Source organism: Mobula birostris, chromosome 10, assembly GCF_030028105.1.
Source record: "Mobula birostris isolate sMobBir1 chromosome 10, sMobBir1.hap1, whole genome shotgun sequence".
In the NCBI taxonomy this organism is placed as follows: Eukaryota; Metazoa; Chordata; class Chondrichthyes; order Myliobatiformes; family Myliobatidae; genus Mobula; species Mobula birostris.
In genome coordinates this window covers 111,209,889-111,236,991 of record NC_092379.1, presented here as the reverse complement: position 1 = coordinate 111,236,991, position 27,103 = coordinate 111,209,889, and the positions used below count along the sequence as shown (strand labels likewise).

Sequence of the window (27,103 nt, the reverse complement as noted above, 5' to 3'; positions counted from 1 at the left end):
TTCTTGCACCATTCTCCAAAATCCCAGGAGATCAGCAGTTTCTGAAATACTCAAACCACACCCTCTAGCATCAACAATCATTTCACAGTGAAAGTCATGTAGGTCCCATTTCTTCCCCATTCTGATGTTTGGTCTAAACAACAACTGGACCTCTTGATCATGCTGGCATGCTATTATGCATTAAGTTGCTGCCACATAATTGGCTGATCAGATATTTGCATTAATGAGCAGGTATACCTAATAGTCACCGAGTGTATAAAGCAATTGATGAATTAGGAACACTGTTTGTATTCCACAGGACAAATCTGGAATAATCAGAATTTGATTGGGAATAGAGAACCACTTACTTTAGAAACTGACTAGCAGGAAAAAACTATCAAGGGAAAAAAACCTGTTCGCATGTAACCTCCCTGCAGTAATCCAACACCTTTGTCTCTTAAGAGCAGAGGCTATAAGTTTAATGGCAAAAAGCCATTAGAAATTGAAAGTAATGGCTTCCTTTGACATAATGAAGGATAATTTTTTTAAACAATGTACTTATACATCCTCCAGTATTTTTAGCTTGCAATAAACATAGCCAATAAAACAAAACCTTTATTTTTGGAAAATCTTCTGGGAAAAATGACTTACTGTAAACCTGTATCTCTCTAACCATTAATCCCCTCTTCTCGACTGACACAATTGTTTTTAGCATGGGATTTTATATAATATGAAGCTTCTTAGGAACACAATGTTATAAAAGAGCTAACTGAAATGTAGGGCATTACAAGACTACAGCTCAGCATTTAATGCAATTATTCCTATAGTTCTGATCAAAATGCTACAAAACCTGGGCCTCTGTACTTCCCTCTGCAACCAGATCCTTGACTTTCTCACCAGAAGACCACAGTCCATATGATTGGAAATAACAACTCCACCTCACTGTAATTAACTGGTGCACTTCAAGGATGGGCGGCTGGTGGCACAATGGCATCAGCGCCGGACTCCGGAGTGAAGGCTCCCGAGTTCGAATCCAAGTGGGGCCACCCCCCGAGCACGCTTTCCATCCGTGCCAGGTTGAGCGTCGAGCTAGCCACTCAGCCTCGTAAAAAAAAAGGGTCGAGTCAGGAACGTTCATATCGTGACCCGGTTAGTCCGAAAGGAGACCAATCCTGACACCACACGCCAGACAAGAATAGCTGACTGTCTGGTGCAACACGCTAAAAAAAAAACTTCAAGGATATGTGCTTAGCCTACTGCTCTACTCTCTCTACACCCGTGACTATGTGGATAGGGTCAGATCAAATGCTATCTATAAATTCGCTGATGACACATTTGTTGTTGGCAAAATTTCATATGGCAGTGGTCCCCAAACTCCAGGCTGCGAAGCATGCAGGGGTGCAGCGGTAGCCGGAACGCACCCCTGCATGCTTTGCGGCCCGGTATCGGTCCACGGCCTGGAGGTGGGGGACCACTGTCACATGGTGACAAAAAGGCATACAGGAGCAGATAGGTCAGCTGGCTGAGTGGTGTTGCAGCAACTACCTCACACCCAATGTCAGAAAGACCAAAGTAGTTATTGTGGACTTCAGAAAGGGCAAGATTGGGGAACACACACCAATCCTCATTGAGGGATCAGAAGTGGAAAGGGTGAGCAAGTTTAAGCTCCTGGGTGTCAATATCTCTAATGATCTATCCTGGGTCTAACATATTAATGCAGTTACAAAGAAGGCATGACATCAGCTATATTTCATTAGAAGTTTGAGATTTGGTATGTCACCAAAGACTCTCACAAATTTCTACAAATGTACCATGGACAACATTCTAACTGGCTGCATCAACGTCTCATACGCCTCACTGCTGTCTGGGAGGGGGAGCACTGCATAGGATCGAAATCAGTTGCAGGAAGTTGTTAACTCAGTCAAATTTCATCATGGGCACTAGCCTCCTCTGTATCCAGGACATCTTCAAGGTGAGATGCCTCAAGAGGGCAGCATCATTAAGGACCCCCATTATCCAGGACATGCCCTCTTCTCATTGCTAACATCAGGGAGGAGGTACAGGAGACTGAAGGCACACACTCAATGATTCAGGAACAGCTCCTTTCCCTCTGCCATCAGATTTCTGAATGGTCATTGAATCCATGAACACAACTTCACTACTTTGTTGTTTCTCTATTTGCACTAAACTTTTTTTAAATTATATATACTTCCTACTGTAATTTGCAGTATTTTTATTATGTACTACAAGGTTCTGTTGCCGCATAACAATATGTTTCACGACATATGCCAGTGACATTCAGCCGGATTCTGATGTGATCTCATTGGTGCCTTTGCAGCTGCAGTAAATTTTACTAATTTTACACTCCACCCCCTTGAAATTGGGGCCAACATTCCATTATCCTTCTCTAGTTCCTGCTGTACTTTTGTACAGGCCTTCAACGTTTCACACACAGGGCCCTCCCCCAAACAAATTACTCATAAGAGTCTTATTTTCCTTCCTATTTGTGACCTCCATCTAATAATCTCAACATATGGCCAAATGATGACTAGATCACTTGATGTATCAGAATCAGGTTTAATATCACTGGCATATATCATGAAATTTGTTGTTTTGTAGCAGCAGTATATTCAATACATAATAATAAAAACTATAAATTACAATAAGTACATATAAAAAAGAAAATTAATTTAAATAAGTAGAGCAAAAATAGAGGAAAAAATATTGCAGTACTAGACTATGTAACAGTTTCTTCCCCCAAGCCATCAGACTCAATACCCAGAGCCTGGACTGACACCAGCTTACTGCCCTCTACTGTGCCTATTGTTTATTATTTATTGTAATGCCTGCATTGTTCTGTGCACTTTATGCAGTCCTGGGTAGGTCTGTAGTCTAGTGTAGTTTTCGTGTTGTTTTACATAGTTCAGTGTAGTTTTTGTATTGTTTCATGTAGCACCATGGTCCTGAAAAACTTTGTCTCGTTTTTACTGTGTACTATACCAGCAGTTATAGTCATACTTTATTGATCCCAGGGGAAATTGGTTTTCGTTACAGTTGCACCATAAATAATAAATAGTAATAGAACCATAAATAGTTAAATAGTAATATGTAAAATGTAAATTATGCCAGTAAATTATGAAATAAGTCCAGGACCAGCCTATTGGCTCAGGGTGTCTGACCCTCCAAGGGAGGAGCTGTAAAGTTTGATGGCCATAGGCAGGAATGACTTCCTATGACGCTCTGTGCTGCATGTCAGAGGAATGATTCTCTGGCTGAATGTACTCCTGTGCCCACCCAGTACATTATGTAGTGGATGGGAGACATTGACCAAGATGGCATGCAACTTAGACAGCATCCTCTTTTCAGTCACCACCATGAGAGAGTCCAGTTCCATCCCCACAACATCACTGGCCTTACGAATGAGTTTGTTGATTCTGTTGGTGTCTGCTACCCTCAGCCTGCTGCCCCAGCACACAACAGCAAACATGATAGCACTGGCCACCACAGACTCGTAGAACATCCTCAGCATTGTCCGGCAGATGTTAAAGGACCTCAGTCTCCTCAGGAAATAGAGACGGCTCTGACCCTTCTTGTAGACAGCCTCAGTGTTCTTAGACCAGTCTAGTTTATTGTCAATTCGTATCCCCTGGTATTTGTAATCCTCCACCATGTCCACACTGACCCCCTGGATGGAAACAGGGGTCACCGGTACCTTAGCTCTCCTCAGGTCTACCACCAGCTCCTTAGTCTTTTTCACATTAAGCTGCAGATAATTCTGCTCACACCATGTGACAAAGTTTCCTACCGTAGACCTGTACTCAACCTCATCTCCCTTGCTGATGCATCCAACTACAGCAGAGTCATCCGAAAACTTCTGAAGATAACAAGGCTCTGTGCAGTAGTTGAAGTCCGAGGTGTTAAATGGTGAAGAGAAAGGGAGACAAGACAGTCCCCTGTGGTCAAAATGACAATAAAAAGTGACTTGAATCTTATAAGCCTAATGTGGAAATGCATTTTTGTCATGAGTCTTGGCACAGTGATCATTAAAGTCGGAATAGGGTTGCTGCTGTGGTGTAAGCCAGTCAGGCATTTCTGAGAGAATTAAGAAAGCATTGACACCTGAAGGTCTTGTAATACATAAGTATGCTGGCTTTGGAGTAAGGATCTGAGAATCTCAGGGAGATGAAACCATTTATAGGGTCAGAGGAAAAAAAAGAGGCTCCAGTGTACTTGATCAACAAGTATCAGTTGAAAGATACAACAGTTGGTAACCAATTCAACTAGTTGAAGAAATAATTCACGAGTGTTAATAATAACGTATCCCTTTAAGGACTGACTGAAATGTGATATGAAGGTAGTAACCGCAGAAGTTTAAAAACTCTTATCAGATTAAAAATGTGTCTTGAAGCACAACCAAAACGAGTTTTCAGCCTGAGGGCATGAATCACTGAACAAGCACCAAAAGGCCAAGAAACTGATAACGAAGAAAGATAGCACGGAAGTAAAGACACAAGAAAGATAGAGACAGATTTGTGTTTTCATAAAAAGAGTAAGAGATCAATTACAATAAACTCTCGTCCTTTATTTACAAGAGTCCTCGGAAACTGGAGACGGGAGCTTAAAAAACATTAACATGTGAAAACAGAAAATAGAGCATTTGATCTACGTTCTCCGGCAAAGGAACAGGCGTACGATGAGCCAAACTAATTACTCTAACAACTACAGTATTCCCTTCTGCTTATACATGGCTCAAACCCCTCCATTCTCTCTGTCATCTGAGAGCATCTTCTATCATATCTTCCTTCCCCGCTGTGTATAAATAAATGCCCCGCAGGGGGAAACAAAAACCTTCGTGATCGCATAGAATCATCTATACCTGCTTGCATCCTTCACAAATTTTATATTTCTCATACAACTTCTCTCTTTAATTCAAAGACATAATATAGAAAAATTAAAAATGCGAATCTGGGTAACGTTGAGAAACCCCCGTTTCGTTGACTTTTCTGGAGGGGTGTTCAGGCTGCTGTCTGGCAATTTCAGATGTCACCGCCCCCAGTACAAACGTCACACAATACAGCTTTGTACAGTGTGTGGCCGCCCGGCGGCTGGCGTTGTCGGACAGCGCGGCCTGATCCCGGACCGTCCACCACCTCCAGCGCAGGCTGCGCAGAAACAGGGCCCGAACTGCCTTACGGACCCCAGGCCCTCAACGGCGCGCTGAGCAGGACGCGTCTCCCGCCGCCTACACAATAAACACTCCCAACGCGCCCTATGTCTGTGCTGTGTTCAACCAGTATTCGGCGCGAAATGACGAGCACCGGCGGAAAAAATGTCCCGCCCTTCCTCCGGGCGGCGGAGGCCGAGGTTTCGGCCGGAACGTGAAGCCGCGTCCCGTCGCCAACCGGTACAAAGTTGGGCACAATGAACGGTCCCGCTGCACACTCACTCACCCCCACCTTATCAGGCTGCCCAGACGTGCCGGCTCTTTCCTCCTCGCACATCTTCGTTTCACCGAGACTGTCACGTCGCGCAGGGAAAAAAAACCCCACCATGTAACGTCGGGGGGTTTATTCAAGCACGGATTATCATCCTACTGTTATTTTAAAAATACTCTCCTTGCCGTGTTGTCAAAAAGCTATCGCGAGATTTGTCACCATCCCACCAATCACTCAACAGACGCACCTCTGCCAGTCCGTGACATGTTGCACCATGCGTATGATCAGGCACATCTGTCAGTTTACGCTGCCAAGGCAAACCCTCTGTCCTTGCTTGTTGGGGGGGAGGGGTAGGATAATGGCCTTATTAAAGTGAAAATCTGCAGACGCTTTTAATAAAACAGAAAAGGCTGGCAATTGCAGCAACAAGGGGAAAGGCAAACAGAATTAGCACAGCTGGGAAGGGGAGAAAACAAGTTCGTTTTAAAGGCCAGAGAAAATCTACAGATGCTGGAAATCCAAGCAACACACACAAAATGCTGGAGGATCTCGGCAGGCCAGGCAGCATCAAAGGAAAAGTACTCTTTTCCATATTTGCTGCCTGGCCTGCCGAGTTCATCCAGTATTTTGCGTGTGAAGTTCGTTTACAGTTGCGGATTGTGTAAGGGAGGAAAAGCATAGCTCTGATATTGTGATATAAGTATTGTTGTGGGGGCAATGGCTGCTGACGAAGTTATCTGGCTGGTAAGTAAATGACAGCATGAACAAAGGAACATAAAAGTTGTGAAGTTGGAGCAGTTAATGAGAGAGAATACAAGCAAAGGTCGGATAGAGTGGATATGAGGAAGATGTTTCCTATAGTGGGTGAGTCTAGGATTAGAGGGCACAGCCTTAGAATAGAGGGATGCCTATTTAGAACAGAGATGAGGATGAATTTCTTTAGCCAGAGGGTAGTGTGAATTTCTTGCCACAGACTGCTATGGAGGCCAAGTCATTAAGTACATTTAAGCGGAGGTTGATAGGTCCTTGGTTAGTCAGGGCTTCAAAGTTAGTAGGGAATAGGCAGAAGAATGGGGTTGAGATGGAAAATAAATCTGCAATGATGGAATGGCAGAGCATACTCAATTGGCCGAATGGACTAAAAATGTGATGGTCTCATGTAAAAGCTGCGAAATGTTAAGCTATGGAAAATGCCCAGCGGTGAGAGTAAAACTGAGCCACTGAAGATGACATGCAGCAAAGCTAATCGTTTCTGATACAAATGGAGGAAATATTTGGAGATCTTAAATACATTCTTTGAATCTTTGCATCAAAGCAGCATCAGCTTCATGTACTTTGTTCAGATTACAGAGGTAGATGTGATCGCCACCCTAAGGCAAATCAGGGTGGATAAATCTCCGGGACCTGACAAAGTGTTCTCCCGGACCCTACAGGAGACAAATGCAGAAATTGCCAGGGCCCCAGCTGAGATAGTGAAATCATTCTTAACGACAGGACAGGTCCCAGAGAATTGGAGGATAGCCAATGTTGTTCCACTGTTTAAGAAAAGCTCTAAATAGAAACCAGGAAATTATAGGCCGGTGAGTCTGACATCAATTGTGGGAAAATTATTGGAAGGTATTCTAAGGGATCAGATTTGTAAGTATTTGGATAGATATGGACTGATTAAGAATAGTCAGCATGGTAGATCATGTCAAATCAATCTTAACAGTTTTTCGAGGAAGTTATCAGGAAAGTTGATGAAGGCAAAACAGTGGATGCTGTCTGCATGGACTTTAGTAAGGCATTTGACAAGGTCCCACATGGGAGGCTGATCAAGTAGGTTTAGTTGCTCAGCATTCAGGATAAGGTAGTAAATTGGATTAGACGTAGCCTTTGTGGGAGAAGCCAGAGAGTGATAGTAGTGGGTTGCCTCTCTGACTGGAGGCTTGTGATTAGTGGTGTGTAGCAGAGATCAGTGCTGGGTCCTTTGTTGTTTGTCATCTATATCAATGATCTGAATCATAATGTGGTTAACTGGATCAGCAAATTTGCAGATGACCCCAAAATTGGGGGTGTAGTGGACAGTGAGGAAGGCTATCATGGCTTGCAGAGGGATTGGGATCAGCTGGAAAAATGGGCTGAAAAATGGCAGATGGAATTTAATGCAGACAATTGCAAGATTTTGCACTTCAGTAGGACCAACCAGGGTAGGTCTTACACAGTGAACAGCAGGGCATTGAGGAGTGTGGTAGAACAAAGGGATCAGGGAATACAGGTATATAATTCATTGAAAGTGGTGTCACAGGTAGATATGGTTGTAAAGAGAGCTTTTGGCATGGCACATTGGCCTTCATAAAACAATGTATTGAGTTCAGAAGATGGTATGTTGAACTGGTATAAGACGTCAGTGAGGCCTAATTTGGAGTATAGTGTGCAGTTTTAGTCACCTATCTACAGGAAAGATATAAACAAGGTTGAAAGAGTGCAAAGAAAATTTACAAGGGTTTTGCCAGGTCTGGAGGACCAGAGTTATTAAGGAAAGATTGAGTAGGTTAGGACTGTATTCTTTAGAATGTAGAAGATTAAGAGGAGACTTGATAGATGTATACAAAATTATGAGGGGTACAGAAAAAGGTAAATGCAAGCAGGCTTTTTCCACTGTGGTTGGATGGGACTACAACCAGAGGTCATGGCTTAAGGATGAAAGGTGAGGTTTAAGAGGAACATGAGGAGAAACTTCTTCCCTCAAAGGGCCAAGAGAGTGTGGAATGAGCTGCCAGCATAGGTGGTCCATGCCAGCTTGATTTCAATGTTTAAGTGAAGTTTTGATATGTACATGGATAGCGGGGTATGGAGGGCTATGGTCCCAGTGCAGATTGATGGGAGTAGGCAGCTTAAATGCTTTTGGCATGGACTAGATGGGCCAAAGAGCCTGTTTCTGTGGTGTACTTCTCTATGACTGTATTGAATTCAGCTTTCTTTGTTCATATCAGACTCGCCCATTTCTGGTACAGATCATCCACAGTTAATCATAAACACAAGAAAGTCTGCAGATGTTGGAAATCCAAAATAACACACAAAATGCAGGAGGAACTCAGCAGGTCAGACAGATTCTATGGAAATGAATAAACAGTTGATATTCCAGGCTGAAAGCCTTCTTCAGGACTGAAAAGTAAGGGGAAATGCTAGAACAAAAAGGTGAGGGAAGGGGAAGGAAGGTAGCTAGAAGGTGATAGATGATGCCAGGTAAGTTGAAAAGATAAAAGGCTGGTGAAGAAGGAATCTGATACGAGAGGAGAGTGGACTATAGGAGACAGGAAATGAAGAGGGTCCTTCCAGGTGAAGCAACATTTCAGCTGCAAATCTGATCTGGTCGTCTATTGTGTCCAGTGCTCCTGACACAGTCGCCTCTATATTCGTGAGACCTGTCATAAATTAAGGGTCCGCTTCGTCAAGCACCTCCATTCCTTCGGCCAAAAGCAGATCTTCCCGATGGCCAAACATTTTAATTCCAATTTTCATTCCCATTCTGACAGGATGGAGGAGCAATACCTTATATTCCATTTAGGTAGTCTCATAAATATTGAATTCTTCTTCCCGCAAAAAAGTTCTCTCAACTCTTCTATTCCTTACTCTGGCCTCTTACCTCTTCTCACCTTCCTATCACCTCTCCATGGGTCCCCTCCTCCTTCTCTTTCTCCTATGGTCCACTCACCTCTCCTATCAGATTCCTCCTTCTTCAGCCGTATATTTTTTCTACCCCATCTGGCTTCACCCATCACCTTCCAGCTAGCTTCCTTCCCCTCACCCCACATTTTTATTCCGATATCTTCCCCCTTCCTTTTCAGTCTTGAAGAAGGACCTTGGCCTGAAATGGCAACATTTTATTCATTTCCATAGATGCTGCCTGACCTGCTGAGTTCTTCCAGAATTTTGTGTGTGTTGCATATATCTTAGTTGTTCAGTTCCTTTCCTTCTACTAGCCCATATGCAACAACAATGTCTTGTATACTGCTCAGCATTTCACACCTTTGGTATTGTTACCAGTCTCTCCTGCTGTCATCTCACAGCTTTTACATCCCTTTGTGTTTTCTCTCTCTCTCTCTCTAACTATTCTCAATCAGATAATCTTATCTGCATGGCATCATACCACAGATGTTTCATATTTGCACTTTTCATCTCCCCTCTGCAATTTAAAACAAATATACTCTCCTTGATAAGAAAAAAAAACAGAACTGCTGGGAAGGCTCAATAGGGGATGCTGTATCTATAGAAAAAGAAGCAGTTAACATTTAGACTGAGGTCCTTCATCAAAACTCTGCAGTTGTTTTCTCTCTTTTCTAGTTTGGACAGAGGGTGCTCAAGCTGCAATGTTAACTCTGTGTCTTTTTCCACAGATGTTGTCCAAAGTGCAAGTATTTCCAGTATTTTCTATTTTTTTATTGGGACAGAGATTTATGTGTAATACTGGTTCTTTTTTTTTCCAGATAATGGCTCAAAGCTTCACAACTGGCCATTAACTATATTTCTGCATCATATTCTGTTGCAAGAGTTGTTTAGGTCAATGTTCTTGATTGAAATTGCCTTGTTGTTTCAACAAGAATCTCTCCATAATCATAAGGTCAGAAAAGAGAATGTTGTCTTACTTTTGGCTTTCTGAAGCCCTAGGTGTCTCCAAATTTTGGCCCTGGTGTCTGAACGCTACAGTAGCTGCTAAACACTGCTCACCGCTGGTTGAATTTCTCATTGTGAAATGCCGGCAGTTCTATCTGTCGAGGAAATGTTTGTGGCAGCTGTTTACCTAGCTCCCATTGCCAATGCTAAGGCAATTGCTAACAAAGCACTGGGAGGCCTACATGAAGCCATCAGTGAGCTACTGACTACACATCCTGACAGCTTTGTGGTGATTGCTGGGGACTTTAACCACACCAGCTTAAGGACTGTGTTCCCCAAATTTCTGCAATACGTGGATTTCAAAACCAGGGGAGACAACACACTGGACTTGGTTTATACAACACACCACAGGCATACAAAGCAGCCCCCCGCCCCCATCTTGGCCACTCTGACCACGTATCTGTCATGCTAACACCAGCGTATAAACCACTGCTTAAACGTGTGAGAGCAGAGAAAAGAGAGATAAGGGTCTGACCAAAAGGAGCAGCCTCAGCACTACAAGACTGTTTTGTGCACACAGACTGGGACATATTCAAAACAGCAGCCTCCTATGACGACCATACAGACATTGAGGAGTATGTGGAGGCAGTAATCAGCTACATAGCCAAATGCACGGAGGATGTCACTGTGATGAAAACCTTCACCGCACATGGTTATAAAAAGCCATGGATGACAACAGAGGTGAGTTCATTACTGAAGGCCCGTGACACAGCCTACAGATTGGGGGACAGGAGTGCGCTTCGCTCAGCCAGGTCTGCGCTTTCACTAGGGATCAGGAAAGTGAAAAGGGCCTACGTGAGCAAAATACATGGACACTTCTGTGACACAGGTGACACCAGATGGATGTGGCAGGGAATTAAATCTCTGACAGACTGCAAGACCAGGCAGAAAACTGATGACAAAGACGCCAATCTTCCAGACTGGCTTAACAATTTCTTTGCACGCTTCGAAGCATCAAACACTACTGCAAGGGGGAGAGCCAGTCCCTTTGTACCATCTGACCAGCTGGCTTCAATCATTGATCCAGAGCAAACACGGAGGACCCTTGTCAGGGTCAACCCACGAAAAGTGGGAGGTCCCAACAACATCCCTGGATGTGTGCTCAAGGAATGTGCTGATGTATTAGCAGATGTCCTGACAGACATTTTCAACATCTCCCTTAGTCAAGCCATTGTCCCCATATGCTTCAAAACCTCCACAATCATCCCTGTAGCAAAGAAATCAGTTGTAGCCTGTCTGAATGATTACCATCCCGTTGCCCTGGCCCCCATAGTGATGAAATGTTTTGAACGGCTTGTCAAGCCTCATATCACAGCCAGCCTCCCCTCATCGCTGGATCCTCCACAGTTTGCTTATCGTCCAAATCGCTCTACGGAGGACGCAATTATCCACCACACTGCACACAGTTCTCTCTCACTTGGATAACAAGACACTTATGCCAGAATCCTGTACATTGATTTTAGTTCAGCGTTCAATACCATCATCCCGCAGAGACTAGTGGAGAAACTGTCGCTGCTTGGCCTTAACACTGCCATGTGCCGCTGGATTCTGGATTTCTTGACAGAGAGACCACAGTCAGTCCGTGTTGGCGGGAACATCTCTGACTCCATCACACTGAGCACTGGATCCCTACAAGGCTGTGTGCTTAGCCCATTGCTGTTTACACTGCTAACACATGACTGTGCAGCCGGATTCAAGGAGAACCTGATCATTAAATTTGCTGATGATACCACAGTGGTGGGATTCATCAGCAAAAATGATGAAACAATGTACAGGGAGGAGGTCAAACACCTAGAGAGCTGGTGCAGTGATAACAACTTGATGCTTAATGTCACCAAAACCAAGGAGATGATCGTCGATTTCAGACGGTCTCAGCCTGAGCACACACCCCTCAGCATCAGCAGCTCCACAGTGGAGAGAGTGCAAAACATCAAGTTCCTTGGGGTGCAGATCTTGGACAATCTCACCTGGTCCAGGAACGCCACTGGGATTGTGAAACAGGCCCAGCAGAGACTGCACTTTCTGAGGAAGCTTAAACAAGCATCACTCCCCACTAACATCTTAACTACATTCTACAGAGGCATGGTTGAGAGTATGTTGACCTTTTGCATCACAACCTGGTACTCCAGCTGCAGTGCTGTCGACAAAAAAGCCTTGCAGAGGGTGGTTAGGGGAGCAGAGAAGGTTATTGGGGTCTCCCTACCTTCTGTCCAAGACCTCTTTCAGAGTCGATGCCTCCAGAAGACATCATTAAGGACCTCTCACACCCTCTCCATGAACGGTTTCTTCTTCTGCCATCAGGCAAACGTTACAGGAGCATCAAAACTAAAACCACAAGGCTACTAAACAGCTTCCTCCCACAGGCAGTCAAACCGCTAAACAGCTGCTCTACCTGACTCTGCTTTTGGACACTTTTAACTTGCACTGGACACTTATTTGATTTTAACTGACATGTGGCTGTTGTGTTTTACTATTTATTGTTACGTTTATTATTTAGTGTTGCGTTTGTTATGTTATGATTGCACTGCCCCTGAGAAACGCTGTCTCATTCTGCCCTGCAGAGCTGATGTACGGTTAGAATGACAATGAAGTTTTTTGAATCTTGAATCTTGAATCTTTGAATCTTTATGAAAGTAAAATTTACAAACTCTGATAGTAAAATAATTTTTTTAGTACTGGCAATCTGTATTTTTATTTGTGGTTTCTAACGGCTGAGGAGTACCTCTAACATTGAACAGAAAGCAGAGGAGAAAGATCTAAACAACCTTTCCATAACAGGACAATACATGCCAGTTTTGCCTGCCCCTGAAGAATACAGGAACTTATTTTGATAAAGATTACCAACAAGGGTAGCAAAAAAGGACTTACCACAAAGTGTTACTACCAATAAAATAAGTCACTTGTATTGTCCATTTTTGTAGACTGGATATGGAGTCATTATAGTTCCTGTTTTCCAAAAAGCAAGCTCAACTACTTATAGCCCACTGAGAATTCAATTCCATAATACTTTCCATTACAGCCACATTGTTTTATTGTATGGTTTCCAAAACTAATTTTAAAAACTTATGGTACTTGCTACTTCTTGTTTGTAGAAGTAATGTTACCTACAACAGGTAACCCTTCTATCATGTAAGCAAGAGATTCTGTAGATGCAGCAAATAAAAAAGCAAAACACGGAAAGTGCCAGAGGAGCTCAGCAAGGCAGGCCACATCTATAGAGGGGAATAAACTGCCAATACTTTGAGTTGATACCCTTCATCAGGACAGAAAGGGAGGGGAAAGAAGGTAGAATAAAAAGGTATGGGGAAGGGAAGAAGTACAAGCTGGCAGCTGATAGGTGAAGCCAGGTGATGGGGATGGTGGGTGGAGGAGGGGGGAATGATGTAAGAAGTTGGGAAATGATAGATGGAAGAAGTAAAGGGCTGAAGAAGAAGGAATCTGACAGGACAAGACAGTGGTCCATGGAAGGAAGGGAAGGAGGAAGGGCTGCAGAGGGAGGTGATAGGCAGAAGAGAAGGAGTAAGAGGGGAGCAAGAATGAGGAATAGAAAAAGGGGGGAGAAATTACAGTAAATTAGAGAAATTGATGTTTATGCCATCAGAAGGAGTAAGAGGGGAGCAAGAATGAGGAATAGAATGGGGGGAGAAATTACAGTAAATTAGAGAAATTGATGTTTATGCCATCAGGTTGTAGGACCACCAGATGGAATATGAGGTGTTGCTCCTCCAACCTGTGTGTGGCCTTATTGTGGCAGTAGAGGAGGCCAGGGACCAATATGACAGATTGGGAATGGAAAGTTGAAGCATATGATAGTTAAAATATCAAATATCCTGTACTTTCTGGGGAGGCTGAAGAGAGCTGGGCTTTGCACATTCCATACTCACATCATTCTACAGATGCGCAGCAGAGAGCATCCTGACAAGCTACATTACTACTTGGTACTGAAACTTTACCGCGGTGGATAGGAAGGCTCTACAATGGGTAGTCAAAACTACCCAAAGCATCACCTGCACCAATCTATCTGCTATCATGGGCATATATACAGAAAGGTGCCAGAAAAAGGCCAGTAACATCATGAAGGATCCCACCCACCCTACTCATAAACTGTCTCACTCCCATCAGGGAGGAGGCTAAATAACATCCATATCAGAACCATTAGACTCAAAAACAGTTACATTCCCCAAATAGTAAGACTGATCAACACCTTCATTCACAAACTCTACTACTACTTTATTATTTCCTATCAGTCACCTTATATACAACCTAACATCACTTTAACGACGTAAATTCAATATATGTATATAAGTGATCTTATGTATTTACATATATTTATTATGTTTTTTAATCTTTTTTTATCCTTTGTGGAGTTTATTTGTGCTGAGAAACACGGAGAGCAACAATTATTTTATTCTCCTTTAGACTTTCATACAAGAAATAACGTTAAAACAATCTTGAAACTTGGATCTTTTTAGTGGTTTAAAAAACAAGCACTCACTCATCATAGTAACATCAAAATGCCAGATGATGTCAAATGCACTGGGGATTGTAAGTACTTGTAATTGAACTTCCCAGGCTATCTCGATGGGCTAAGCAAATTACGATTGCACATTTCTTTAGTACTGATTCAACTAATATATTTCAATATTACATTAGTTTTTACACACTTCATATGTACAGTATTTTAACACTAAACAAGGATCAATAAACATATTTTGTGCATTTTAGTATCAATCATTTGTTCATGATGGCTGTTTACCTCCCTTGCTTGTAAATTATATAAGAATATTTTGTTATCATTGTTCTCTATATTACCTTTATCATTTAGGCAAGAGTAACAGTGCTAAGAAATGCAATGTGATTGCAAATATCTATGCACTTAAATAGGAATATAATCATAATTTTCTGACTGCTCTGTAGTGTTCCACTCTCTCAAATATAAACAAAGACATTAAGACCTAGATTGATAGTTTCTTTTAATTTTTTTTCTCAGAAGTATTTTATTTATGGGAACAAAAAAATCAGTGAATCATTCTGTCCATTTTAAGATCTGTTCAGGTTTTCATTTGATATTATGGGTGATATACTGTATGCCATTTTGATTATTTGGCAAAGGTACAAATATGTCATCCATCATATTTCCATTAATATTGTAACTACATCATCAAAATTCACAGAACATATCTTGGGGCCATAATAAAGATTAGGCAAGCCTAATTTGTGATTAGGCAAATCAAATAGATAAGTTTAAAGAAGAATTTTTAAAGTAGAGAATGCTATGTTTGTGGTGGATAAAAGAATTGCACTCTAGATTGATGTTAGAGAAGCATAATAGGTGGTGAGAAGTTTGAATAGATGGACAATATATTGAGCTATTTTAAGTTTTGATGGGTTTAGGGAGTTAAAATTTTAAAAAAAAACACATCTGCTATCTTCTGCCAAGAGATTAGTAATGCAGAATGCAATGAACCAACATGACCTAATGTTTGAAATCATGTTGGCAACAGCTTTAGCTGAGATAATGTTTACAGATTATAATGGTTGCCCTTGGCCAAAACCCCAGAAACAACACCCAGGATTCGCACTATATCTCTGAAGTTGCTCAGTGCCTTGCACTCCATTTATTCTGATGCTTTGGGAGGATGAAGAAAGAAAGATAAGAGATAATGTTTGAAAAAATATCTCTGTTTGGTTTCCATTTGGTCCAGATCCCCACAACAAGGAGATTTTGTAAAATTAAATATTGTCACCTGTCATTGAAACTGAGTCAAATGTTCCCATTGACCAAACCTGGCAAGTGATCTGCAAGCATCCATTCTTTAGTGCACCTGAATTAATGGTAAGAGGTGCAATTTCTGCAGGGCTGAATTTCTCAAAAGGAAACTCAGTTATCTGTGCCAGACATTATTCTGTGGAATGAATGGCATAGTGAAAACTCATTACACTGGCCATGTGGTGGCACCACTGGGACATGCCACTCTCAAACACAAAGCTCTGGAATGCATTCAGTTTATGATTTCTCAATTATTCAACACACATTCCATTCAAACTGAAGTACAGTAATTATTGACAGTAGGAACATAATAATTATTCAAATTATATAATTTGAAATTATGCCTCAGGACTCACACTACCAGGTTCAGGAAGAGCTATTACCCCTCAACCTTGAACCAGAGGCTATAACTTCACTCAGCTTCACTTGCTCCATCACTGAACTTCCCACAATCTATGGGCTCACTTTCAATCTCATCTTTAACCTCACTTTCAACCTTCTTCTCATGTTCTCGATATTTATTGCTTATTTATTTATTATTATTACTATTTCTATGTTTTCTTTCTATTGCATTTGCACAGTTTGTTGTCTTTTGCACACTGGTTGTCTGCCCTGTTGGTGAGGCCTTTCATTGATTCTGATATGGCTATTGGATTTACTGAGTATGCCCACAAGAAAATGAATCTCAGGTTGTATATAGTATCATATATGTACTTCAATGACAACTTTGAACTTTTAAAAATAAATATGAGTTTAAAAAAGCAAGATAAAACTGAGATTAGTTTGTTGAACTTTTGAGTGTTGTAAATGTTTGATGTCATTGATTGACAATTGACATGGGACAAAATTATATTGATTAAAGAAATAACTTGAAGTTACATGGTGCCTTTCGTGTCCTTATTACATTGTATGGTTATAAAATAGAGTTCCTGTTTTAACATTAGAGTTGTGAAAGACAATTTGCACATAAAAAAGTCCCACAAATAACAATGCAAATCTCATTAGATGATCTCAAAAGTTTCAAAGGTACATTTAATGTCAGAGAAATGTATACGATATACTTCCTGAAGTTCTTTTTCTTCACAACCATCCACGAAAACAAGGAGTTCCCCAAACAATGAATGACTGTTAAGTGTTAGAACCCCAAAGGCCCCCCCAACTCCCCCCTCCCACGTATAAACAGCAGCAAAGCAACGATCTTCCCTCCCCCACCAGCAAAAAAAGTATCAGCGCACCCCATCATGCACTCAAGCATGCAGTAAAGCATCAATAAAAACGCAGACGCAGTACCCAAAGACTACTCATACACCCGGTAATTCGACATACGACAGGCTCTCTCTCTCCTTAGTAAAGGAAAAGGAGGTGTCCCCATTTCACAGCAATCTGTTGATTAAGAACTACCTTTCCACCAGGACAAGCTGTTCTAAATGAGGCCTTAAAGGCATTGATATAAGACTATAAGATATAGGAGCAAAACTAGGCCATTTGTCCCATTGAGTCTGCTAGATCATTTCAACAATGGCTGATAAATTTACCCTCAGCCCCAATCCCCTGCCTTCTCCAGTATCCCTTCATGCCTGACTAATCAAGATTCTATCAACCTCTGCCTTAAATGCACCCGATGGCTTGATCTCCACAGCCACCTGTGGCAACAAATCCCACAGATTCACCAATCTTTGGCTAAAGAAATTCCTCTTCATCTCTGTTCTAAATGGACATCCCTCTATTCTGAGTCTGTGTTCTCTGGCCTTGGACTCCTCCACCATAGAAAACATCCTCTCCACATCCACTTGACCAAGGCCCTTCAACATTCAATAAGGTTCAATGAGGTCCCCCCTTCATTGTTTTGACTTGTAGTGAGTAGAGGCCCAGAGCCATCAAGCATTCCTCATATGACAAACTTGTCAATCCTGGAATTATTTTTGTGAAATTCCTTTGAACTCTTTCCAATGCCAGCACATCCTTTCTTGGACAAGGGGCCTAAAACTGCTCACAATACTCCAAGTGGGTCCTCCCCAGTGCTTTATAAAGCCTCATCATTACATCCTTGCTTTTATATTCTAGTCCTCTCAAAATGAATACTAGCATCACATTATGGTCTTATGATGGCCAAAATAACTGCTCAAATTACCCAAATTATTCTGCTCCTATGCCTTATGGTCTTATGATGGCCAAATAGTCTAATTCTGCTCCTAAATCTTATTTGTCTTCCTCACCAACAACTCAATCTGCAATTTAACTTTTAGTGAATCCTGTATGACTGCCACATCTCTTTGCATCTCAGATTTTTAAAATTTTCTCTCCATTTAGAAAATAGACTGCTTTCATCTTTTTTTTACTAAAGTGGCGGGAGGAGAAGATGGCAGCGCGACACAGCGCGCGCAGCTCTCCGGTGAAATGATATCGTATTTGTAAGCAGGATGCCGTGCAGAATTCTGATTTGATGAAGACAGATGTGAGAAGGCACAGAGGGACATCTGGAGAAATTTCTGAAATGCCCGGTTCTTTGCCGCTGCCACTGTGCGATCGAGAATCTCCGGAGGGAAGGCCCCAAAATCCCCGGCTTTGCCTGCTGCTGGCGACCGAGGCTGTGGTCGAAGCGTTCGGCAGAGATGGTGCTCGGTACTCGGTGTCGGAGGGCTAGTCGGAGCTTGAAGTTTTCGGACGACTCAGAGTCGGACTGTGGTCAGGCCTGGCAGGGAGAGTTTTCTTCCTTCTCCCGTCTGCGTGAGATGTGGGACTTTTGAGAGACTTTGAACTTTTTTACTGTCCCCATGGCCTGTTCTTCATCAAGTTATGGTATTGTTGCACTGTTGTAATTATATGTTATAATTATGTGTTTTTTGTTAGGTTTTCAGTCTTGGTCTGTCCTGTGTTTCTGTGATATCACACCGGAGGAATATTGTATCATTTCTTAATGCATGCATTACTAAATGGCAATAAAAGAGGACTGCATGTCCTCATAATCTGAAAAAAAGTGTAAGACCATACACTTTCCAGCACTGTATTCCATCTGCCACTTCTTTAACCGTTCTCCTAATTTGTCCAAGTCCTTCTGTAGACTCTCTGTTTCCTCAAAACTACCTGCCCCCCCAACTATCTTCATATCATCTGCAAACTTGGCCACAAAGCCATCAATTCCATCATCCAAGTCATTGGCATATAACATAAAAAGAAGCGGTCCCAACACAGACCCTGGAGGAACACCACTAGCCTCCATTAATATACACTGATTATCCCCAGTATATTGAACTTATTGCAAGCGCTTCCCAAAACCATGTCACAAAAGAATGTACTTTAAATGCAATAAATTATGATTTCAATAAAGAAGGCCAAGGCCTGGGCCACCAGAAAAAGGTGATACATTAACAATTTATTTCAATTGCTTGAAAAAAATGCATGGTTTCCAGATGCTGGTAAGCATGAACTTAATGAACTTTGTTGCTCTAGACTTTCGGAAAGTTTTGAATAAGACTTGAGGTTTGTTAAAGTTTGCACAGAGGTATTTCAGCAGTAGTTAAATTATTGTGGATATATGTTATCAGTTTTAGCCCAAATCATTTTGGGCTGTGGAACTAGAATTTTGTGAGAAATAAACAGAAAGGAATGCTATGCAATGGCCAAAAACACAACTGTCACAGATAGGTCAAAGTTCAGCTATCGAAACTGTGTCGACTGATCATAAAATAATAATGGATATGGCAATTAGGAATTGTTCTGAAACAATAAAAAGGAAAAAAATTACATAAAGCTGACGAGTGTCCTGTGTAATCACAGGTATATTCACTATCAACTACTGTATCACTGTTTTACAAACATCTTATCCTAAAGGACACAAATTAAACTAAGTTAATATTAATTTACACAATCAATAGTATGAAGGTCATGTACACAGTAACATCTCAGGAAACTGATCTGGTGTAGGTCATATTGGTCATTGGTCAGAAAATATTGTTGACCAACTCCTGCTTATAAAGTTGGCAAAACTTTCCTGGCTTTGAATATGTTGTGTTTATTGTGAATAATAAATATTGAATATTAACCAGGAGCCTGAATTGCACCAATAGATCTCACCTGCATTGTTAAACCTTTTCGAATTAGTAACATTTGCCTGCAGGGGATTGGGAATTAGCTTAACTAGTGTAAGCAGAGCAGCCATGGTGGGAGTAGCCATTGTGTGAGGGGCAGTGTTAGAGTGATCAAGCTTTGGCTCAACAGACTTCAGAGAGAGCAGGCGCCGACAGTATTAGTAAGTTCCTAGAAAGCATTTTTTCTTTTTCTTTGTCTATTAGTATATAGCTAGTGCAGTTTGAATGGGCTCAGAGTTAATGATATGATTTTTGTGTGAAATGTGAGAACTCATTTGTGTAACAGCATGTGTAACAACATCTGCATGTAGTGCACTGAGCTACACCTCCTGAGAGACAATGTTAGGGAACTGGAGCTGCAGCTGAATGACCTTTGCCTCATACGAGAGAATGAGGAGGTGATAGATAGATACAGGGAAGTAGTCATGCCCAAGTTGCATAAGGCAGGTACCTGGGTGACTGTCAGAAGAAGTAAAGGGAATAGGCAGCCAGTGCAGAGTAACCCTGTGACCGCTCCCCTTAAAAATAAGTATGCTGCTTTGGATACTGTTGGTGGTGACAACCTACTGGGGGAAGCTGCAGTGATTGGGTAGCTGCCACTGAGTCTGGTTATGTAGCTCAGAATGGAAGGGGGCGTGGGAAGCAGAGTGCAGTAATAATAGGGGCTTCTATAGTTGGAGGAGCAGACAGAAGATTCTGTGGATGTGAAAGAGACACCCGGGTGGTATATTGCCTCCCAGGTGCCATGGTCAAGGATGTCTCAGATCGGGTCTACAGCATTCTAAATAGAAGGGGTAAGCAGCCAGATTTTGTGGTACATATTGGTACCAATGGTACACAGTAGATAGGAAAAGAGAAGAGGTCCTGAAGAGACAATATAGGGAGTGAGGTAGAAAGCTGCAAAGCAGGATCTCCAGGGTAGTAATCTTTGGTTTAGTGCCTGTATCATGTACCAATGAGGGTAAAAATAGTACAATTTGGCAGATGAACGTGTGGCTGAGGAATTTGGCAGGGGGCAGGGTTTTTGATTTCTGGAACATGGGGATCTTTTCTGGGGAGGGTATGACCTGTACAAAAAGGAGGGGTTACACCTGAACCTGAGGAGGATCAATATTCTTGCAGGCAGGCTCGCTAGAGCTGTTGGGAGGGTTTAAACTGACTTGGCAGGGAGGAGAGAACTGGAGTGATAGGGCTGAGAATGATATGCAAGTTGGTATACAGGTAACTGCAGTGTGTCGTGAGGCTGCAAGAAAGGATGGGCAGATGATAGGACAAAATTCCATTCTGTGGGATAAATTGAAGTGTAACATGGGGGGGGCAAAATTGAAAAGAGTGATGAATACAGTACTGAAGTTGCTATATTTGAATGCACACAGTATAAAGAATTAGATGGATCATCTTGTAGCACAGTTAGAGATTGGCAGTTATGACGCTGTGGGCATCACTGAGTCATGGCTGAAAGAAGATCGTAGTTGGGAGATAAACATCAAAGGACACATATTGTACCCAGGTAGGTAGAGGTGGTGGAGAGAATCCATTGGTAAAAAATGAAATCAAATCCTAGAAAGAGGTGTCATAGGATTGGAAGATGTAGAACCTTGTGGGTACATGAAAGAAACTACTAGGAGAAAAAGACCTTGTGGAAGTTATATGCAGGACTCAGAACAGTAGCTAGGATTGGGATAGATATTACAATGGGAGATAGAAAATGCATGTAAAAGGAGCAATGTTGTGATAGTCATACAGGATTTCAATATAGAGGTAGGCTTGGAAAATCAAGCTTGTGCTGAATCCCAAGAAGAGGGATTTGTAGAATGCCTAACAAGGTGGCCATCTTGTTGTTGAGCCCACCAGAAAAAATGCAATTCTGGATTGGGTGTTGAGTAATGAACCAGATTTGATTATGGAGCTTAAGGTAAAGGAACCCTTACCATCCCATCGGCATAATATGATAGAATTTTCCAAGTAGTTTGAGAGAGAGAAGATAAAGTTAGATTATCTCTATTACAGTGGAGTAAAGGGATTTATAGAGGCATGAGAGAGGAGCTGGATATAGTTGATTGGAAGGAGAAATTAGTAGGGATGAAGGCAGAACAACAATGATGTTTCTTTCAGAACCCTGACATATAGACCAAGTGGTTCAGCTAACATGTCTACTTTCAGATCTTTCAGCTTCATAAGCACTTTCTCCTTAGTAATAGCAACTATACTGGCTTCTGCTCCTTGACTCTTTGGAATTTCTAGCATTTTGCTGGTGTTTCCACTGGAAGGACTGATGCAATATACTTATTCAATTCATCTGTCATTTTATTTCTTTCGCCATTACTTCCTCAGTAACATAATTTTGGTTGTCATAGCTGGGGGTGGTATGGAGGATAAGCTCCCACTACCTATAAAGTACTCCAAATGGTGTGCATCTCTAACAGCCTCTGACAACCAAGTCCAACACTTGGCCTTCATGAGTGTTTCAGCTACTAGGCCCGGCGGAACTGTCTCTACTGACAAGAGAGGGAGCAAAGACGGACCACTGGCGCCTCAAAAGCAGCTGCTTCGGGCAGGTGGGGCACGTCAACCTTGGACGGCAGCCCGCCTAGGAGAAGGAAAACTCTGATTTTAAACCTCCGCTGCCTTGCAGCCATACCCACCCAAGGGAAAGGGTTCAGGAGTAAACTCTGAGGAAGAAATCTGGAGCCAGGGTCGCTAAGGCATTTTGATGTTGTTTACGACTTCACTCTGGCAACCTCTGCGATGACACTGGTGCCAGGCTGTATCAGCGCTTGCTCTTCCCCTGGACTACATCAGTGACGCGGAGAGGGGGAACTCGCTGCATGGGCAACAGCCAGTTATTCAAATCTTCCTGTCCAGGCTTGCACCCTGGAGGGTCACCAGAGGCAGAACCCCTTGAGCCCCTGGGATTGACGACTGCCTACTAACATCAGTTTCCAACGGTTCAATGTCTACTCTTTTTCAAGGCTTCATAATCATCTGGCTTCCCACTCATTTTTGCCATATTGTATGATCTCTCTTTTGCTTTTATGCTGTCCTTGACTTCCTTTGTCAGCCACAGTTGCCTTATCCTCCCTTTAGAATACTTTTTCTTCTTTGGGATGAACTGATCCTGTCTTCCGAATTACTTTCAGAAACACCAGCCTTTGCTGTTCTACCGTCATCTCTGTGAAAATCCCTGCCAATCAACTTTGACCAGCTCCTCTCTCATGTCTCTATAGTTACCTTCACTCAACTGTACGACCGATACATTAGATTTTAACTTCTCCCTCTCAAAGTGCAGGGTGAATTCTACCATTTAATGATCACTGCCTCCTAAGGGTTCCTTTACTTTTAGCTCTCTAACTAAATCTGGTTCATTGCACAACACCAAATCCAGAATTGCCTTTTCTCCAGAGGGCTCAATCACAAACCTACCTAAAAAGCCAATTCATAGGGATTTTACAAATTCCTTCTCATAGGATCCAACACCAACATGATTTCCCAATCTATTTGCATATTGAAATCCTACATGACAATTATATCACTGTATAAATTTTACTTATACAATTGTATATATTTCTATAGCAAAGAAGTTGATGTGCATTCCCATTAAATCAGTTGAGTTCAACCTTTGTGGGCCTTGCAAGTGTATACCACAGGAAACCAGAGGCCACCAATAACATACAAAGCAATGCTTATATTAATTATTATATCCTTTATACTTTATTGTCGCCAAACAATTGGTACTAGAACGTACAATCATCACAGCAATATTTGATTCTGCGTTTCCCACTCCCTGGATTACAAATATTAAATATTAAAAATAGTAAAAATTAGTAAATATTCAAAAATTAAATTATAAATCATAAATAGAAAATAGAAAAATGGAAAGTAAGGTAGTGCAAAAAAACCGAGAGGCAGGCCCGGATATTTGGAGGGTACGGCCCAGATCTGGCTCAGGATTCGTTCAGCAGTCTTATCACAGTTGGAAAGAAACTGTTCCCAAATCTGGCCGTACGAGTCTTCAAGCTCCTGAGCCTTCTCCCGGAGGGAAGGGGGACGAAAAGTGTGTTGGCTGGGTGGGTCGTGTCCTTGATTATCCTGGCAGCACCGCTCCGACAGCGTGCGGCGTAACGTGAGTCCAAGGACGGAAGATTGGTTTGTGTGATGTGCTGCGCCGTGTTCACGATCTTCTGCAGCTTCTTTTGGTCTTGGACAGGACAACTTCCACACCAGGTTGTGATGCACCCTAGAAGAATGCTTTCTACAGTGCATCTCTAAAAATTAGTGACGGTTTTAGGGGACAGGCCAAATTTCTTTAGTTTTCTCAGGAAGTAAAGGCACTGGTGGGCCCTCTTGGCAGTGAACTCTACTTGGTTGGACCAAGTCAGGTCATTTGTGATATTGACCCCGAGGAACTTAAAACTTTTGACCTGTTCCACTTGCACACCACGGATATCAATTGGGTCGTGCGGTCCGCTACTCCTTCTGAAGTCAACAACCAATTCCTTCGTCTTGCTGACGTTGAGGGATAGGTTATTGTCTTCGCACCATGCCATCAGGTTCTTAATTTCCTCCTCTCTGTACTCAAACTCATCATTACCCGAGATACGGCCTACAATTGTTGTGTCATCAGCAAACTTATATATTGATTTTGATGGAAACTAGGCTACACAATCATGGGTGTACAGTGAGTACAGCAGGGGGCTGAGTACACAGCCTTGTGGGGCACTGGTGCTCAGAGTGATTGTAGAGGAGAGCCTGTCCCCTATTTTTACAGCCTGGGTCCTGTCTGTGAGGAAGCTGAAGATCCAGCTACAGATCTGAGTGCTAAGGCCCAGGTTCTAGAGCTTAGGAATCAGTTTATTTGGAATGATGGTATTAAAGGCAGAGCTGTAGTCAATGAAAAGGAGCCTTACGTATGCGTCTTTATTCTCCAGGTGTTCGAAGGAGGAATGTAGGGCCACAGAGATGGCATCTGCTGTTGACCTGTTGCTCCGGTAGGCGAATTGCAAAGCGTCGAGGTTGACGGGTAGGCTGTGGTTGATGTGTGCCATAACCAATCTCTCAATAACCAATAACCAATATTGATTAATCTTTGGATTCAAGTATTTCTTGGTATTTTAAATTTGGATTTAGCATTTTTTTAAATAGCCATTTTCAACTCATAGAGCCACAAGACCTAAATATGGAAGACTTACAAGACAACTATTTCCCTTTTTTTTGGCTAGTCTCAAGTTTGAAAATAATTGCTTCCACTCCCGATTTTTATGCGGGATCCCCAAACTTTGTCACAGGTGGAGAAAATTTTCCTCGATGGGTGGGTGGTTTAGGATGTATTTTGTTAATTTGTTTTGATTTGTGCATGCTCTCATCATGGAGACTCAAGATGCTCAGTACTTACTGGCTGCTCCTTCACAACTCTGAGCAGCTATAGCCCAAGGATTCCCAGGAAATAAGAGAAGATCCTGCATTTTAAAATTCACTTCTCTTCACTCATGTGTCCTTTCATCTGCTAATGTTCCTTTATGCCATATACAGTAGCTGTGAAGACTTGCCACTCCTCTTTTTTAATGACTTAAGATTAGTTCTTTTTGTCACAGGTACATCGAAATACCAAAACATGCAATGAAATGCTCGTTTGTGTCAATGACCAATCCAGTATGAGGATGGGGGTAGCCTGCAAGTGTCGCCATGCTTCTGGGCACCAACAAAGCAGTCCCACAATTTACTAACCTTAACCTGTTCATACTTGGAACCAGAGCACCTGGAGGAAACCCATGTGGTCACCCAGAGAACACTCTAACTCCCACAGAGAGTGGTGGGAATTTTTTAAAAATTATTTTATTGAGATACAGTGTGGGGTAGGCCCTTCAGACTCTTTCACCCATGTCACCTAGCAACCCCTGATTTAACCCTAGCCTAATCAGTGGACAATTTACAATTAACCTGCCAATCGGACTGTGGGAGGAAACCGCAGCACTCGGAGCAAACCCATGCAGTCACGGAGAGAACACACAAACCTCTTACAGGCAGCAGTGGGAATTGAATCCCAATTGCTGACTACAGGTGCTGTAAAGCATTGCACTAACTGTTGTGCTATCATGCTGCCCATAAAAGGAGACCGGATCTCCTTTTGAACATAGTTTCAGTTCTTCCTTCATTGCACTCCCATGAAAAGTCATGAAATATTAACTCCATTCAAGGCTCGATGTAAAGCAAGTTGTTCATGTTTGAAATATTTGACTGCCTACAGGGATTGCTGCAGTGTTGGGACAAGCCATGAGTAAGAGAAAATGAACCCGTGGAAGTGGAGATTGTGCAGCAGCAACAGAATCAAGAAGTCTACATCTTAGGGTCAAGTATCTCGGGGCAACAAAGATGGCATGAGGTAACGGTGATGCAGCCCCTAGAGATATTTTCCCTAAAGATGACAGCATTCTAGCAAAAGCAGCTATCGCTTCACGGATCACTAGAGCCTCAAGCACATGACGGTTGATAACGTCAGCCTGCCCTGAATGCTCAGTAATTACGCCGGGTTCACTATATCAATAAACCATCGTGGAAACTGCATCCTGAACTCTGAGTATATCCACGGAGTTTGGAAACCTGTTAGATTTTTTTTGTCATTTAATTAAATATTGCTCTGCAAATCTACAGGGAAGCACAACTTAGCGTGTGTGCCAGTTTTTGTCGACTGTGCCACTGGATCTATTACTAAGTGTATTAAATGATAAGAAGTAAGACTTTATCCTGATGTGGCTGAACATTTGTACTATATATTGGGGCTATGCCAAGCAACAGTAGAAGAGCCTTTGTTCAGAATTAATACAAAATTTCATTACCATAACATAAATTATGTAATTCATGGGCTATGAATAATTTATCCAAAAGTTGCTGGATTTGTAATATTTTTGATTCTATGATTAGAGATAATTCATTGCATTGTTGGCTGGAATGCCTATTGTAAAACAATTGATTTTTGTCCACAAGAATTGAGAAACAGACAATTCTGTCAACAGTAAAAACACTTTTTATCTCCCTTCTATGTAATAAATATATTGATGTCCTGCAAAATAAACACTGAATATTTAATACAGATCTATCTACAGTGCCTAGCATCATGAACAAGTTCCTCCCTCATCAATGCTATGAGGATACTAGGTCAATTATTCAGTGTAACTACA

The 27,103-nt window shown here is 42.1% G+C and overlaps 1 protein-coding gene across 5 annotated transcripts in view; it reads right to left on the bottom strand.

The window, feature by feature from the left end:
• Positions 1–27,103, bottom strand: part of LOC140204259 (SWI/SNF-related matrix-associated actin-dependent regulator of chromatin subfamily A member 5-like) — a 172,593-nt gene that overhangs the window by 95,899 nt on the left and 49,591 nt on the right. For 2 of the 5 annotated variants that reach the window (XM_072270825.1, XM_072270827.1), the window contains exon 1: positions 5,436–5,687. The exons of 1 other annotated variant lie outside the window; for it this stretch is intronic. In XM_072270825.1, coding sequence (XP_072126926.1) covers positions 5,436–5,531 — 96 coding nt within the window. In that variant the 5' untranslated portion in view covers positions 5,532–5,687. Of the gene's footprint in view, positions 1–5,429; positions 5,689–27,103 lie in introns of those variants that run through there. 2 more of the 5 variants (XM_072270824.1, XM_072270826.1) reach the window with 2 other exon arrangements.